This window comes from Strigops habroptila, chromosome 15 (genome assembly GCF_004027225.2).
Source record: "Strigops habroptila isolate Jane chromosome 15, bStrHab1.2.pri, whole genome shotgun sequence".
In the NCBI taxonomy this organism is placed as follows: Eukaryota; Metazoa; Chordata; class Aves; order Psittaciformes; family Psittacidae; genus Strigops; species Strigops habroptila.
In genome coordinates this window covers 2,223,465-2,240,518 of record NC_044291.2, presented here as the reverse complement: position 1 = coordinate 2,240,518, position 17,054 = coordinate 2,223,465, and the positions used below count along the sequence as shown (strand labels likewise).

Genomic DNA, 17,054 nt, shown 5'->3' with positions numbered 1-17,054 from the left:
CACAGCCTCATGCAGCCCCAGCACTGCCACTGGGGCAGCCTGGTGGGTCAGTGTGTCCAGGCAGTGTGAATGGGCTGGAGAAGGGTATTCCTGGGATGGCAGGGACAGGCTCGTGCCAGGATTCAGCCTGGGACAAGGGGGGGATCTGTCTGGGGAGACAGGTAAGAAATACTCGTGTGTGCATGTGGCCAGTGTGTGCCAGGATGCTCTAAAAACTAGAAATGACTTGAGTAGAGGTGCTGGAGCACTTATGTAAAATATCTAAATAAATCTTTAATATTTCTAATTGCAAATGTACATAAATTGCACGGCCACATCATTTCTTTGAACACCAACAACTTTCTCTGTACATTATTACATAGTTTAAAAGGAGCTGAAGGAGATTCAGCAAACACTTCCACTTTGCTTTTTTTTTTTGTTTTTTAAACATACTTACAAAAAAAGATTTGTTTTTCTTTATAAGAGGATATAAAACATAGTGACTGCTTATCAGGAACGAGTATCAGCCTAAGCAGATATACAGAGAGGTATATCTTAAGACACAGTGATGTATGATAAAGGAATACGTGAGCATGGAGGCTGCACTTGGGGGTACTGGTAGCTGATGCAGAACCACATGGCATTTACAGCAATGTCACAGCTCGGGTGATCTGTGGAAGTCAATGCTTGAACGTGACACCCTTTTCCCAAGCATGGTTGTTCTGAATCTTGTGCAACGCCCTCGAGGTTGGATTTGGTTCGTAAAGCCCAGGAGCTGTGTGTTGGCGTGCTGCTGTCGTCCTCCCTCTCCCCCATGTGTCATATTCCCCATGGGAAGAGAAGGCGGCAGCAGTTACCTGTGCAGGGCTGGAGCGGGGCTCGGTGCGGGGCAGGGGCCACGCGGCCAAGCCTCGGGCTCAGCAGCCAGAGACCCACTTGGAGAGAGGAGATGCCCCTTCCCAGGGCCAGTTAAGGGATCTGTTGGTGGCCATGAGGCCACGTGCTCTGCCTCATGCCAGGTCCCAGCGGGTCCCCAACAGTGGCTGGGCTGGGAAGGGGGACGCTGCAGGGAGCTCACCCCATCCAGGGACAGTGTCGTAGTTGTTCCCTTTGGACTTTCTGCCTCTCGCCCTCCAGGCAAAGCTACATGTGATGGACAGAGCAGTGACCGGAGCGGGTGCTGCTGGTCATAGTGCTGCTGACAGAGCATCTCCTGGGGGTCACGGGGGGAAATGAGCCCCTTGCTGGTCAAACCCATGGACCACACTGTGGCTGTCCTGGGTGAACGCATCAGAGCATTTCCCATCTCCTCTGACTAAAAGTCCTGTCTTTGTTCATCACAGAGCAGACCTCAGTATGTTTCCTCTTGCATCTGGATATGGAGATCAGGAACAGGGAAAAGAGAGCGCTCTGAACTTTGGGAATGATTATGTGCCGACTGCTTTCCTAGGAGAGCCTGTGATGCCTCGCTTAGGGCCGGCAAATCCCTTTGCCCTTTAGGAATATTCGCAGTAGCAGGACCAGTGTCCTGCCCCCTGCGGCAGCCTATGGGGCTGGCCCCCAGCCCCGAGTATTCAGCATGTTCTCACAGTGCAATCAGTGCTTTACAACTGCAGAAGCAGGAAACAAACCCAACCAGACTCAAATGACAGTGCAGTGATGCAGGACTCTTTGGATGGCAGCAGGATTTGCTTAAACTGGTGCAAAAGGGGCTGGTGACTACACTGTAGTATTAGTTGGCATGGGGAAGGACTCGGGTCCCTCCAATCTTTTGGCACTGAAGCCATGATTCCTGTCCAAAACGATGACACTTACAGTCTGCAGAGACCTTGGGATACTGGTCAGTCCATTTCATCCCCTTTCCATGAAATTTTTGACAAGCATTCACTACAGTTTAACAAAACCCCAAATCAAAACTCTTAAAACAGAATCCTTGAGGTGGGCCAACCCCAAATCTGGATCCCCGGCTTCTCTCCCTTCCCCTTCCCTCAGATCCCCAAGGGAGGAGGCTGAAATCATAACCTGTGTGTGGATCCAGATTTGCTAGCTTGAGTCCCCCCTCTCCAAAACAGCAGTGAGATACAGCCAAATCCTGCCCGAATAAGCAGCACCAGAAGTAAGTTACTATGTACAACTGTTAGTGAGATAGATACGGTACAGTAAACACTGAGAACATTTACCAAAAAATATTAAGACTTGTATTAAGATAAAAATCTGAGTGTGTTTGTGTTTCATCTACACTCGGACGCGGTTGCACTGAAACAGCCTCTTACTGGAGGAAGCGCAAGAACAAGAAAGGAACCGGAGCCGCTCACGAAACATTCCGGTTGGAGCCTTGCTCCGGAGCTGCAAACACCACTTGGGATTGCCTCTGGTATTGCTGTGCCAGGGCAGCAGCCACACGGGGCTCGTGTGCACACACCCCCCCCACATACATACATGTACAGTTCATAAATAACAGAAACACAAAGTGAAGTAACAGAACTGAAGTGAGCCTGGAGCTGCAAACCTACCCCAGAACCTTCCTTCTCAGGAGAGGGTCACGGTTAGGCCCAGTTGTTGATAGTTGCAGGGAAGGAGACAGGAGGGAATGGGGAGGAATAGTAGGAATCTACTGTAAGGAGACTTTGTCCTGATTGAAATTTCTTTCCATACTGGCTCAGGAAACTAAGCCACAACTCCCGAAGGTGCCGGCACTGGAACTTTTAAGGTTCTAATGACTCGCTGGGGCAGGATTTAAGCGTTCCTGCTGTTTCAGCAGAACGACGTGTGTTCAGTGATTGGCAAGTTTGAGTTAACCAGGAGTTTGTGACAGATGGGGCGGGGGGAGCAGTGCCTTGGCTTGTGGTGGAGGAGATTAAGCTGTACTGTGCTTAGCTCCAGTACTAAACAATTGTTTTGTGGGCGTTTCTTTTTTCCACTGACTGCATCCCAACATTACATCCGTGTATGAATGGAAACACACTGCCTGTGCCGGGCCCTGCTGGCGTTTCCATTCCTCATGTTCTCTCTTGAAAAACTTCCATCTCTGCAACACAAGTATTTTGAACTCAAAACCCATCAGCTCTAAACACACATCTCAGGGCAACAGTGGTTTAAAATAGTCTTTTTTTGCAGGGTTGTTATCAAGTATTTGACTCTGAGACAATGGCAGATGTAAGTGTACGTACCCAACGGTTCACAGTACCCTGTACACTCCTAACCTGTCTGGGTCTTTCTCCAGTTGTAACCTTGTCAGTTTTGTGAGGTTCTTCAAAGCCATCTGTGCTAGTCTCCAAAATTCACACTTGCCATAAATACTTAGTTACTCCTGTTCTCTGAGGAGCTCCGTTTGGGGTCTGCTGCGTGACTGCACCGCGCTGCGGGTGTTGGTGGGGCGCGCAGACCTCAGTGCACCACGTTCTCTCCTCCATGGACCAAACTGCACCCGGCTCGGCCCAGGGCTTCCCGGGAACAGAAAAAGGTTTAGGAATAAAAGGCATCATCTTTAGCTGTGAAAACAATTGCATGTGGTGAATGCTGTGAATGAGCCTGTGGGGCAGCATGGCAATGCAGAGCTTACTGGCAAAGTGTCCTGCTCAGGCAGCCTAGGTGGGGTGAGGCTGGAGACGGTACCTGAGCTGTGCAGAGCTCAGTGAACATCCTAGTCCCTTTGTACATTTACACATGGCAGGAGGAGCTAGGACAGGCGTTGAGCAGTGTAATAAACTTTAGTGGGAGGAATAGGCAGAGGTCCTGTACACTGTACACTGTCATCCGCATCTCAGAGAGAGCTCTCTGGCTCTTGGTTACGAGTGACCTGCTCTGAGAGTGGGAGTCATGAAGTGCTACCTTAGAACAACCACAACCCAACAAACACACCGTGGCGGCCGGTCAGCGGCACGATCCCCCGTTAAGGAGGTGACCCCTCCGCTGAGCACAACGGGAATGTGCCGAATCTGCGTCTCAGCAGCTGGGAAAGTCTAATCCTGGCTTATGCCTGCACAGTGCTCCTGACAAGGGGCCTTTCGGTGGTGGCTGCTGTTCTTGGTGGTTACTCCCTTATGACCATGTTTTACATTCTTCGAGCCGGTTAATTTCCATGCAGTGCTCATTCCCAATTTAAAGAGGACAGTATTCCAGAAAATGGGATCTTTTTTTTTCTAATGCATACTGTGAAAGAAAAGAAATACAATTACCGATCTTCATGGTTCTTCAGGGCTTTTTTTTTTTCTTGTTTCTTTGTCTGTTTTTTCTCCCCAGAAACAGTAAAAAAATCTCTGCACAGAGCATCACACCCCCAATACGAACCCTCTGTCACACAAGAAGCTGGCGAGTTCACATAGCCCCTCACTCCCCCTCTACCACACCGGGCACCAGGAAATCCAGCCCCTGCACCTCATTCACAGCTCGGGACCAAGCTCAGGCAACATTTATTTATTCTGTGGCTAGAATTGTGTCTGGGAGGGACAGGATGACAGTGCCCTGGGGCTATTGCTTACAAAGATTCTTCCCCTTTATTTGTGAGAGCAGAAGCTGTAGAGAGGCATCAAGTCGCTGTTCAGGTGCCAGCTCCTCCCTCCACTTGCATGCCAGAGCCTTGGGCTTGCTCTGCTCTCCTGGGCTGCGCCAGGGCCCGCCGGGACCCCCAGCAATGCCCTTCTCGCTGCCCTGCAGCACCCCTTCGGCTACTCCAGCACACAGCCTGTGCCCTGACCTCTCATCTGGACTGTGCTCCCTCTCTGGGGGAGTTAATTCAACACTAATCAGCTGTGCAAATGCCCCTGTGGACAGTCAGTGGCCTCACAAAAGCCAAGTAAGGAGGCTGGGCTGGGCTCAGGGCTTGCTTTGGGAGCGGGCTGTGATCCCGGGGGAGTCACAGGAGGAGCGGGTGCTGCATCCCTCGTACAGCTACATCCAGCAGCACCCTTTAACTGGACTTACTGGGCCCCTGCCTGCTGCAGGCTCTGCCCAGCTCCCTTTGTGTCGCTTACTGCAAGGACAAGGACGTTACTCCTTGCTGGGAGGGGTGAGGCGTATCCTTTGGGCAGTTTAGAAGGAAAAAAGGTAACTTTTGTTTAAACATTAAACACTGATTGAAATCCAACAGTGACAGCAATGCTCAAATATATGTTATTTCCTTATGCCACTCATCTCACACTCGATCTTTCCGTCCCCTCAATGTGCTGGCATTAGCATCTCCCACAGAGGCTCAGTCAAGCGCCGTCCGCAGTAAGGAGCGGGGTCCTCAGGGGGAGCAGCCGTTCTCTGAAGCTCACGCCTGCTGCTGCACGGTCTCTGTGGCCTCCTCCTGCGGCTGCCTCCGCGGGTTAACAATTACTGCTGTTTCTGAATTCGCCATTCTCTGTAATCTGCAATTTAGTTGGGTTTGTGGGGGAGATCCCATTACGTGTCTGCATGCTGTACCTCTCTTTGAGCTGAGTAAGGGCACTCATTAACCGTGCGTTGGCAGCATCCAGGGAAGCAATGCGTTTCTCCTGCAAGCAAAGGGGCAGAGGGGAACAGTCAGTGGAAAAGCATGGAAACACGTCCCTCTGTGATGCCTCTTGGACCAGGACCTTTCTCTCTGGCCTCCTTAGGTTTTTAGGGGTTTTTAAGTGCTACACAGCATTTTTGGAAATCCCCTGTTATCAGCAGGGACATAAATGCCCTTTGCCTGTGCAGCGTGAGCTGAATTCCTGTCAGCATCCTGAACAAGATGGAGGTAACACAGTTTAATTCCTCAGTTATACAGAAACTCATTGTACTGTTTGCTCTAAGAGCAGCTGGTAAGAGGTGGTAAGATTCCTTTTCTAAACCCAAGCTCTCCCAAGATGGTTATTCCTGTCAGTGTTTAATTGATTTTGTTACCATAAATTAATAGTTTAAATGACTTGTGGTGTCCCAGGATCACTTTGATGGCAACTCCCACCCAGTACAGTATTGTAAGGGTGGGAGCAAGAGCTTGTGTGCTGCAGGCTGGTTCTGCCACTCCAGGTCTTTGCCACACTGCCATCATCCTCCTCTGCCTGCCACTAACAGAAGGGAACAGAATCGACCCAGAGAAGTGCCTCTGTGTAACTCTGAAGGTCCATCATGTATGAACACGTCCAACACTATTGTACAGCCTTAGATCATAAAGAGACCCCATGTAGGATGTGCAGGGCCCTTGTAAGAGCCTTGCATGTAACACAGTGTGGCAGGAGGCAGCACAGTGGGTTGAGAGGTGCCCTCTGCATGGCTCCCACCTTACAGACCCCCCTGTATGTGCCAGGCTCCAGGGAACAGGATGATTTACTGGCTTTGGACAAATTACAGAGAAACAGTGATTCTTTTAACGAAGTTACTACCGTCTCATCTCCTTTTTAATTAGCTGCACAGTGAATTAGTCATGAGTAGTGACGCACAAGTGATTAATAGGGTTGTTAAGCGTAAGCCTAGAATATAATATCACCTAGCCCCAACCTGGAGGAAGGCCTACCTGCTGAGAGGATGCTGGTCTCTGCCTAGACAAATTAAAAGATTATAGACTGTATTGTCAGGTTCTCGTTTCCGAGCCTCGTGTTTTAACCCATCACCTGATGCTCCTCTGCCAGTGTAATCCAGAGCAGTAACTGAGCTGCTTAATCCCACAAACCACAACCCAAAGACTGATAAAATCACGTTCTCTTTGGTCTGACCAGGTTGTGTGTTCCCTGTATCCAGGTCCTGTGAGCATTATTGGAACATGAAGCACCAAGCAAAGCTCTGAGGACCTCAGGACGTGATCCTTCCATAAACTGAATTGTGGGCATGATCCTTCCACAAAGTGCCACCCCCCACATCCTCTGTGTCGCCTGCCAAGCTCCGAGGCTGGAAACAACTGTATGAATGTGACAGCTGTGACAATAAACCAATAAATGCTGAACCTGGCTCTGTCACTGGCTGCAGCGTGGGGGTGACTCACCCACGTGCAGTGTCACCATGCTTGAGCTGGCCCTGCCGCATGGCAGGGGGCTGCAGGGTGGCAGAGTCACCCTGCAAAGTGCTGCAGCCCTTGGTAGTGGGACTCACCTGTGCATCGATAATCTTCTGCTTGGAATCCACAGCAGCCTGCATTTCTGCATGGTCCTTCTTTAACTCCTCCTCAACTGACATCAGCCTGGTAGTCAAACAGACAAGAAAAAACATTACACGTGTTGGGCTAAGCCCAGGTATTAGCCTCATACACACCTGCATCGGCCACCCAGAGTGTATGGTACCAATCATGTCCTCATTTAGGCCCTGACACCAAGGAAGCAAAGGGGTGATGCACGTCTCAAGCACACAGGAAGGGATGGGAACTCTCTCTCAGAGACAGACTCTTCATCACGGATTATAGTGATAGGACAAGGGGTGATGGGTTCAAACTAAAACGGGAGATTTAGGTTGGATATAAGGAAGAAATTCTTTACTGTGAGGATGGTGAGGCACTGGAATAGGCTGCCCAAGGAAGGTGTGAATGCTTCATCCCTGGCAGTGTTCAAGGCCAGGCTGGACACAGGGGCTTGGAGCAACTTGGACTAGTTGAAGGTGTCCTGGCCCGCTGCAGGAGGTTGGAACTGGATGAGCTTAAGGTCCTTTCCAACCCAAACCATTCCATGATTCTACGACCTGTAGTTGTGCATTTGAGCACAAAGGAGGCACATGGTCACTGGCACTTACTTACCTCTTACACACAAACCAATAGTTTAGAGCCAGTCTTTTTTTCTGGCTCTTATTCTTCTCTAGAGCTCTCTACAGCACAGTCCCAAAGCTTAAGTGGCACAGAATGGTGAAGGCTGACCCACTTATGAGGGTTCATTAGTACACTAGGTTGGCTTGGCTCGGGTGCAGGTGAAGGCTGCACTGGAACAGCCTGTGTCCTGGACAAATGTAAACACCACATCCCGCTGGGCGGGAGGAAGAGATTTATAGCTGGGATAATGGGATGGTGATGAGATCTTTAGCTAAACACCAGGAAAAGAACATTTTGAGCGTCACATCTATTGCTCACTGGACAGAGGAGCAAACCTGTCAGATCCTCTGGGAACTGGGGCAGGCTTCCAGCGCTCCCCTTGGGAAGTTTTGCCTTTGTGAATCAGAGAGATGTCAGAGTTTTCCTTGTCCAGGTAACACTGATGGGGGAGGACGACCCGAAGAGTCGGGGCTTTAAACTGCCCCTGGGAGCTGTAACCCAGAAGGGCAGGAAGTGAATAAATGCTGTAAAACCCACATGGGAAACCTGCTGCACCTCCAAAGACCCCTGACCCTCCTGAGCTCCAATGCCAGCCAGGCTGCCTGCATTACTGTCACCTCAGCACTCCCATCTCCCCTGTACCTGCTGATGATGCCCTTCATCTGGATCTCCTTATCCTCCTGCTGTCTGCGGAGCCGCTCCTCGCTCTCCTCCAGCCTGGCCTGGTATTCCAGCATCAGCTTCTGCGTTGTCTCCTCCTGGCACTTGAAGCGAGTCTCGTATTCCTCCAGCTTCTTGTTGGAAATGCGCAGCTTGTCCTGCAGCACCACTAGGTCCTGCTGGTACTACAGCACGCAAGGACAGACACAGGAGGAGAAAACACACGTGGCATGTTACTGAGTCGCGCTTTGCCCTTGCCAGGGTTTCCCCATCGCCCCCTTATGCCCCTCTCCTTGCACAGGACTAGCTGCAAACCCGTGTGGGATAACCCTGCTTGCCGACACCTCCTCTTCAGTCTTCTCCACACTGCGCTAGGAGCGACGCCGCGTCCGCTGGCGGGCAGGTCACTGCCAGGTTCAGAGAATGGGTTGTTAGCAGAGTCTGGCATTTCACATGGGGGATGCAGGTTAGAGCGAGCGAGAGGCAAACGCAGCCGGCACCGTCCTCACGCTAACGGCACAGCGCCAAACACAGGCAGGAGGAGCTGCACTGGTGGGATTTTGGGTTTACACATGAGCTCTTCAGCCTACAGCAATAAATGTGGGTGCTCTGGACATGGCAGAAGCCAAGCACGAGCTGTTAGTGCAGGAGGCTCTGCTGTTTTGGCACAAAGTGTCCACCCTTCATCAAAGTGAGGGCAGCTCACTGTCCTGAGCAGGGCAATGAGCACCACTGCATTTTGGGGCCCAGCATGTTAAACACAATCAGATGTCAAACCAGGATTCAACCCGAGAAGAGCTGCTGCATGAAGCCAAGATCCCACAGTTGTTCTGTTCATTCAGATGAAGCTAAAAATCAGCAGCAGAAGAATCACATAAAGCAATTAAAAAATGAAGAGCGTTTTAACTCAGTCGAGCTGGTTCAGCTCCTGCAGCAGCAGAGCAGTCAGTGCAAGTTGCTTTGCTAAAGGAAAATTCAGTGTAGCTTAAAAAAACCCCAACCTAACACAAACACTTCAATTTAGAAGAGTTAGCTTTGGAAATAGTCTTAAAAACCCCCATCCCTCAGCTGGTGCAACCTCAGGATAATGAACATGCTGCTGCTAATGTGACAAGCTGCTGTTAAAGAGTCAGATATGGGAAAAGACTTCATCTGAGTCATGAAGTCTGTTACAAAGCTACACATGTTGTTCATGAGCTGATAGAAATGCACTTAAATATGTCTTGAATTGGCCAGCTGAAAATACAGCCTCCCCCTTTGGCCAGTGCCACCCGTGTAAGCACCCAAATGATGGACATGGTTGTGTCCCAGTGAAGGGGAGCCAGACCAGCCCATGTCAATCCATGTTGCTGTCCTAATATCACTCCACTGACAGCAGAAGGAGCTTTAACTCCCAAGGATTGAAAATTTATGATGCTGACGGTCTTCCTGACCTGCCAAAGCATTCGAGCCTGGCTGAGCTCCTGCCTGGGCAGGGACAGGCACAACACATCACTCTGATCCTCCTTTAGCAAAGCTTTTACTGCGGCACCGGAACGACACAGTCTGCACATGTAACCTGGAGCGATGAGGGAACACGAACGCCCATACAGTGGCACAGAAGCACTAAAGTCAGACAGAGGGGAGCTGCTTGAACAGGAAAGATTAAATACCTACCCTAGCCTTAAAATAGGACCAGCGTAAGTGAGCTCAAATGATAGCAGGAGAGGCCTCAGAGACCGAAGGAGTCGCTCCTGTCTCTAGAACACTTGTCTCATTCTCCGTTACCATTCACGTCTTATAGTAATGGGGAGAGAGATTATGCTAATGGTGATCTTTAATGTCAGTGACTGATGTGACAGCAAAGTAACAAAAGATGCTGCATGGGAATGAGACAGAAGGCTCCTGGGGTGCGGGGGCTCCTGCTCAGCTCAGGACAGGGACAGGTTTGCTGCAATACCCTGTTTGTAACCCCACCATCGTCCGCCTCAGGCAGGGCCTGGGCTGGCAAAGCTTCTCCCTGCACAGCACGGGGTGAACCTGGCATTGTCCCGGGGGACAGCAGGACCTGTGAGTGCCCCCTTGTAACAGATGAGCCCGTTCCACAGGAAAGGGATCAGTGACAGCGCCCGGCACCCACCCCGGGGGGAGCAGGAGGAGGCCAACACACGCGTCTTAGCGTGTGGTCTTTCAGCATTTCACCTCACTCTGGATCCAAAGCCTGCCCCTGTCATCCCTATTGAAGACTCAAACCTCTGTAAGAAACCCTTCAATGACTAAATGCAGCAACAACCCAGTGCCTGATGCACCAGTCTGACAATGATTTGTGCCTGTGGGTGTCTGTGCTTAGGTGGTAGCTAAGATTTCTCTACCTCTGCGAACAGAGTCTGCTAACAGCGTACCTGGGTCAGCTGCTGCCTGATCAGAGCGTGTCTGTATTTACAAGAATACCCAAGGAGTAGAAAGCCAGTGAGAAATGGGCTGAACTGTCACAAAACTTTGCCATGTTCTCCAAGGGGCAGCTGGAGCTGCTGGTCCCTATGGTACCTGCCTTTGGAATCCCCCTTAAAGTTACCAGGTGGCAGTCCCAAAGTGACGCAGCACAGCAGAACGAGAGCAGGAAGGGGATTTAACACGAACAGAAACACGTCTGTGCTGGAAGAACAGGAAGGAGGTTGAGGGAGGGGATGTCTCAGTTCTGTGGCACCGGGCGGTGACATGCGGCTGACAGAAGAGAAGCACATTGAGGAAACATCCCAAATGCCAACAGTGCCCAACTGCAGGTCCCGGCAGCGCCAGGCTGTGAGGAAGCACCTTGCAGAAGCAGCCACCAGCAAAGATGGGATCTTCTCAGCTCCTGACTCCTTATTTCTAACCCTCCTTCTTCACCCTGGCCAGGCCTACTCTGTCCCTTCCCTGCTTATCCCACCCTAGGCTTGTCCCACAACGGGGGGAGGCAGCACAGGGACTGTGGGCTCCGACTGAATACTCTAGAACTGACCCCTGACAGAGCCCCAGGCTCTATGTGACACAGCCGTGAGCTCAGGGCAGTGTCACTGCACCACTAAAGTCACCCCAGGCCCCAGCGCTGTCTCTGAGACCAGAATCTGCTCACAGTTCTATTCTGACATGGAAACTGCTTCTTGCTACATGTGCCTGTTGTGTCCCTGTCGTGAGGCTGCCTCTATCCTGTTCTCACCTCTTTTACAGGTGCGTTTAACTCACTTTCTAAGCTTTCCTCCCCTGCAGATGGGGGGAACAGGAATGGGGGAATTAACAGGCACTGGCTGGCTCCAGAGTCTGTTGCAGAGCAGCACCAGCACTTGTTTCCTGGCTCCTGCTTTATCAGAGGCTAATTCCAGTCACTGAGTGTGCGAAAACCTCCCAAACCTTCCCCAGAAGTGCTCTGTGAGGCTGAGCAGGGCAGAGAACGACCTGACACCCCTCTCCTGGGCAGGGACCTGCCACACAGCCCACCCTGTCCCCAGGCTGCTCAGATCAAAGACATTCAAGGAAATCCTCTCTCTATTTAGACACTTGTTTCAATCCAATCAGGTTTTACCTTTTCTGCTTGGCTGAGCTCGTCCTTATTCCTGAGCTTATCCCTGTGCTTGGAATCTGGGTCAATGCTTTCATCTTCTAAAAACTGCATGTTCATATTCAAAAGCCAAGCAGCAGTGCGGTCCAGGGCATTGGGGTTCACAGGAGAAGGGGCCTACAATGAAACATACAACCATAACAAAAGAAAAACCTGTAACAGAAATGGTCATGAAGCTGGAGAGAGAATTTCCTTCCAAGCCCTCTCCCATGTTGCTCCAACAGCAACCAACAACCTGAGCTACCAGGGCGGTCGGGGAGGAACAACTCCTGGTCTGTATCCGCACATCGTTTTAGGTCAAACAGCCTTTGATGGGCCAAATTCTTCCCTGTGCCACCCCACAGAACAGGCGTAGGACAAGGTGCTGCAGTGGGGTCCTCTAGAAGGGCCCAGGTTTCTGAGCAGGTCCTGTCATCTCTGAAGGACATGACCTGAGAAGGTGCCGAGGGAAAAAGAGTGGCTTGATGCAGTGTAGTCACTCCACAAGCAGAGATTTCACTCTTCAGCCTCTTCTCCTGAGCTGTCTTTCTGCTTGCTGTGGAGATCCCATACAGATAAAACCAGATGTGCAAACTGAGATGCTACTTCTGGTCATTCAGGTGCCTTTTTGGAACAGAAAGGGTTCTTCCTGGTTGAGACTACACTTATGATGCTGGAGAGCTCTAAAAGCTCCACATCTTGGTAGTGCATGTCTAGGTTTGTTCATGTGGCAGCTCAAGGAGCAGTTCCATGGTCAGTGAGCTACAGCCACGGCTGCTGTTTAGTGCTAGTCTGGGCAGGGACTGCAAACGGCATTGCCTGAATATTTTCCAACCACATAACAAGGCTGAGGAAATGAATGTCCAGCTATTTCTGCTCCATCCTGGCTCACTATAAACCACAGCAAACAGCTTCTTGGATGAATGCAAAGGATCTGGATGACTTGGTCAAGGGAATTCAAGTTAATCAGTCAGAAATGTTGGGGTCTTTCTCTTCTTTCAAAGCTCTGGACAGTGGAGAAACCCAGTCACCAGCAAGCAGCAGAACAGGAGGTTCTGTCCTCAGGAGCAGTGGGGACTGGTTTCATCACCTCACTGGGGGTGGAGGCTTTCCCACGTCGTCTTCTACCTCCACAATTCCAAATCGGAAGTTCCAGACTCGGCTCATGAAATCCCCTGCTGTAAATCCTCACCTTTCTGCCTTTTCTTGCATCTCCAGCTCGGGCACTGCATCTGTGGTGGCTGCTCAGAATCTGTGGCTCCAAGGAGCAGTGGCCACCCGACTTCATGCCAGCAGTGTAAAGGCACTGATAAAGGATGTCAATGAGAGCTCAGCTCACTCTGCACGGGTCCTTCTGCCTCTTCCTTCTCTGAAGGAGTGAAAAAGGACATAGGATCTCTACGACAGTTTGAACTCAGTTCAGCAGATGAGCTTCGGAAGCAGAGGAGGCTCTTCTGGCTGCCAGGAACGAGGTTCATGGACTTCTAAAATGGCCACCAAATGGGATTCCTTTGTTCTCAAACAGCATTTAACACCACCAACTATGAGCAAGCAGTTTCATTATGGTTTACAGATGGTGCTAATATCTAAGTATGGAGAGGCACTCTGAGGACTTCAGGTCGTGAAACAAACTCTGAGAGGACCAGAGGGGCGGGTGGAGGAGAGATCTGCAAACACAGCTTGGCCAGAGCTTCCTGAAGGTCACCCACAGTTCACTGCTGTCTGCTCCCAAACGGGCTGTGCTGGCAGAGCTCTGTGCCCTCTGTCCCTAATGAGTATTGATCCCCATCACACAAATGCTGCTACACAGCAGGCTTGCTAATGTCAGTGCTTATGAATCGATACCGTGTGCACCGAGCAGCTCCAGATGGGGCTGACAGAACAGCCTTGAATGGGCACCACTGCCAAAGGCCTCCACGGCTGCCGTGTGAAGGAGAAGCAGTTACACCAACTCTGTTCCTCTTCCAATACCATGCTGATGAAGTGGTGCCTTAATACTGTGTCTGGGCTGAGATGCAGTGAGCTCTTGCCGGTTGTCCACATCCTCTGGGTTTGTGGCACTCTTGCTTTAGGCACTGAGAGGCCCTACTGGGTTAGTTTTCTATAGGGTTACTTCTGAAATGTAGAATGAATAAATGAGTCCTAGAAAAACAATTTATCCATGCCAGGAATACCAGGGGGCCCTGGGTCTGTGACCTACTGCTTGTTGTTTGAGCACCATGAATAGTGAATTTGTTTCTGTGCAGACCAGCATGTGGTGTGAGACCTGAATCACTGCAGAGTAGGAGCATCACTCTCGGTGGGGAGCACACTCCTTCCTTCCTGCTCTCTCATCTCCCCAGATGGATTTACAGGAGGGTCTCACAGAGCAAAGAAACAGGAATGTCCAGGAGTGCTCTGGCTTCGCTGGGACAGGAGCAGCAGCAGGGACACTCTTAGTTACAAGAGATTAGGGCCTGGTCCAAGTCTGGGAGATGGCGCGCGGTTGACTATGGCATGGGATGAGAGCCTGGGCATGGAGAGGCAAAGCAGTGACGAGATGGTAGCGCAGGACAGAGGCACAGCTGCCGCTGCCCTCATGTCTCTGCCACCTACTGCCCTGTGGCAGTCACACGCCAACGTGCCACGCAACAGAGGAACAAAGGGATCGAACACCGATCTGTGTCCCCATCCTCTGTCTCAGGCCAAGCTGGGTGCAAGAGCCAAGGTACCTCCCACATGCAATGCCACCAGGGGGCTGGCACTGATGCGGTAACTCAAGAACCACAGCGACATCCCCTCCCATTGCAGCAATCCCCACTGGCCACCCTCTTCTCCAAGTCCATGCTCTGACCCTACCTGACCCCTTCATCATCCAGAGCTCGTACAGCCCCACACTCACCTGCTTGTGCATCGTGCGCTGCTTCATCTCCGGGCTGTCACCCTTGGAGGAGGAGGACTGCTGCCGGAGGCGGGCACCGCTGCCGGGCCAGTCGGGCGAGGAGGACATGATGGTGCCGCTGGAGGGCCGCTGGTACTGGACGGTGCTCAGCAGGGAGGGCGGCGTGCGGCCGCGGGCGGCGGGTGGCGGCGGCGGCGGGGGCTGGTCTATCCGGCGCTGCGGCCCCGCGCTGTTCTGCCGCGGCACCGTGGGCTGCCCGCCCTTCTCGGTCAGCGAGAGCTGCCGGCGGGCCAGCTCCCCGGTGCGGCGCGCGAAGTCCTCGCTGGCGGCGGGCGCGGCGAAGCCGTGCTTGTTGGCCGTCAGCTCCTCGCTGTTGCTGTGGGAGCTGAGCGAGCTGTGGCACTCGGAGCCCGAGTCGCCCAGGCCGCGCGGGGACAGCGGCAGCCCCGCCGCCATCTGGTACACGGGGTTCTGGAAGGAGAGCGGCGCCAGGAGCTGCGGCCGGCCTGGCACGCTCTCGCCGCTCGGCGTGGTCGGGGTCTGGCCCACCCGGCGCACCGTGGCCATGCCCGTGACGCTGTTCTGCTGAGTCCGTGTGGTCCATACGCCCTGCAACTGCCCCAGGGATGACTGACTGTCATTGAGGGAGTCAGCCGTGCCGGGCGCGTTGGCCCCACTGTCCAAGAGCCGATTGTCCTGCAAGTCCACCATGGACAAACTCTTGCTGCCATTAGACATCTGCACGTCGGGCTCATTGGCCTCTGAGTAACTGGAGCTTCGGGCAGGCGAGGGCTGGGCCCCAGCAGACCTTGTGACAAAAAACAAGTCCTTGTTTTCAGGGGTTGGAGATGGTAACCGTGTGAAATCTATCAGACTGCGGGGAGGTCAGTGCATAAGGAAGAGGAAAGGAAAACAAAACAAAAAAGAAGAGTTGTGAATGCTGCACCGGAGCAGGAAAAACCGAAATCACTCAGAAGAAATCAGCGTGGCACAGCTGTGTGGGACAGGGCCACAACCCAGCCCCGGGGGTGCGGGGACAGTGCAGGGGGAGCAGGGGGACAGGGGAGCCCTGGGCAGCCCCGCGGGAGCAGGCAGGAGCAGGCAGGAGCAGGCAGGGGAGCCAAGGGTGTGTGTATGCGTGGGGAGCGCTGCGCTGTGCAGGATGCATCCCCAGCTCTGCCTCCCCGGCTGGACCTGCTCATCATCATGTACCAGTCACCCCTTCTGCTTCCAGCTGGCTGTATCTGTGCTGCTCTCATGCGCCCTGCTCTGTACCCGGGCAGTCAGCTCCTGAGGGCACACTGGCCAAATCATAGCGCATGGAACACCACGGGAGCCTGATCCACACCAGGCCTCCAAGGATCAGAGAGAGAGCTCTAACAGCAGAGCTACAGCCCAGCAACTGAGGTTATCCACCCAGACCTCCTGCTGCAACATACATTCATGCAATATTGATTTTCTTGGGGATAGGAAGAAAGAGCTTTGCAGTAGCTTAATGCGAATATACACTGATCAAAGATGGTGCACTGTAAGCAAGTATTTGGGTGAAAGCATATTGTCAGAGATCCTCCATAGCATTAGGCTGAAATAATTGCACCTCACGCTGGGAAGCATTAGAGATGAAAGCTCTGATTAGAGCCAGTCCAGTGCCATTGCTGTCTTTCATTCCTAATTAAACTGTTAAATATTATGTAGTTTCCACTTACAAACTATTTTACTAGCTCAGTCTTTTAATTTGTGTGGGTTCCATTTCATTTTCCACAAACAGAAACATTACAGGTTTGCAACAGTCATCTTCCCCACGAATGAAACTCCCTACATAATGAGCCCAGAACGTATGTTAGGTGACTGTGTCTGTGAATCACTGCTCATCATTAAAAACACCCAGTATTATGAAAACTAGACAGAGTAGACTGGAATGTCTCTGTCAGGCCTCTACAGCTTGGTAACTGTTAAAGAAGTGTCCAGGTTTGGATCTCAGTGAATTCAGCACATACCCTATGTCTTACAAAGATGGGTGAGGCAAACCTTCTAGATCTTGTATATACCCAGTGACCCAGTGAACTTAATGGCAACACCGATCACTTCGAGGTTAGTGCAGACAAGCCCTCATGTGCTCAAAGGATGAACATTCTGCTTCTACAGCCACAGCTGAGACCGGAACCACCAAGTTCTTATTTCCCAGACCACATCCCAGCTTTGGCTCTCAAGGGACCCAGCACGGAGCCGTGTCCTTGCACTCCTGCCCAGTGCTCTGTCTAGATTCAGAGCTGAACTACAGCCAGTATCAGTCCTGTGATCGG

The 17,054-nt window shown here is 51.9% G+C and overlaps 2 protein-coding genes across 8 annotated transcripts in view; one reads left to right on the top strand and one right to left on the bottom strand.

Annotated features, from left to right (window-relative positions):
• Positions 1–6,865, top strand: part of TTLL11 (tubulin tyrosine ligase like 11) — a 64,183-nt gene extending 57,318 nt beyond the window's left edge. The window contains exon 12 of the transcript XR_003994541.1: positions 6,664–6,865. The gene's annotated coding sequence lies outside the window, so the exon portion shown is untranslated. The remainder of the gene's footprint in view (positions 1–6,663) is intronic.
• The window catches only part of DAB2IP (DAB2 interacting protein), a 148,736-nt gene continuing 131,935 nt past the window's right edge, over positions 254–17,054 (bottom strand). For 5 of the 7 annotated variants that reach the window (XM_030507480.1, XM_030507481.1, XM_030507484.1 and 2 more), the window contains exons 10-14: positions 14,752–15,625; positions 11,856–12,008; positions 8,297–8,499; positions 7,012–7,099; positions 4,375–5,456 (exon numbers count right to left, since the gene is read on the bottom strand). In XM_030507480.1, the coding sequence (XP_030363340.1) occupies positions 5,289–5,456; positions 7,012–7,099; positions 8,297–8,499; positions 11,856–12,008; positions 14,752–15,625 (1,486 nt within the window). In that variant the 3' untranslated portion in view covers positions 4,375–5,288. Of the gene's footprint in view, positions 5,457–7,011; positions 7,100–8,296; positions 8,500–11,855; positions 12,009–14,751; positions 15,626–17,054 lie in introns of all 7 variants that reach the window. The other 2 variants (XM_030507478.1, XM_030507479.1) reach the window with 2 other exon arrangements.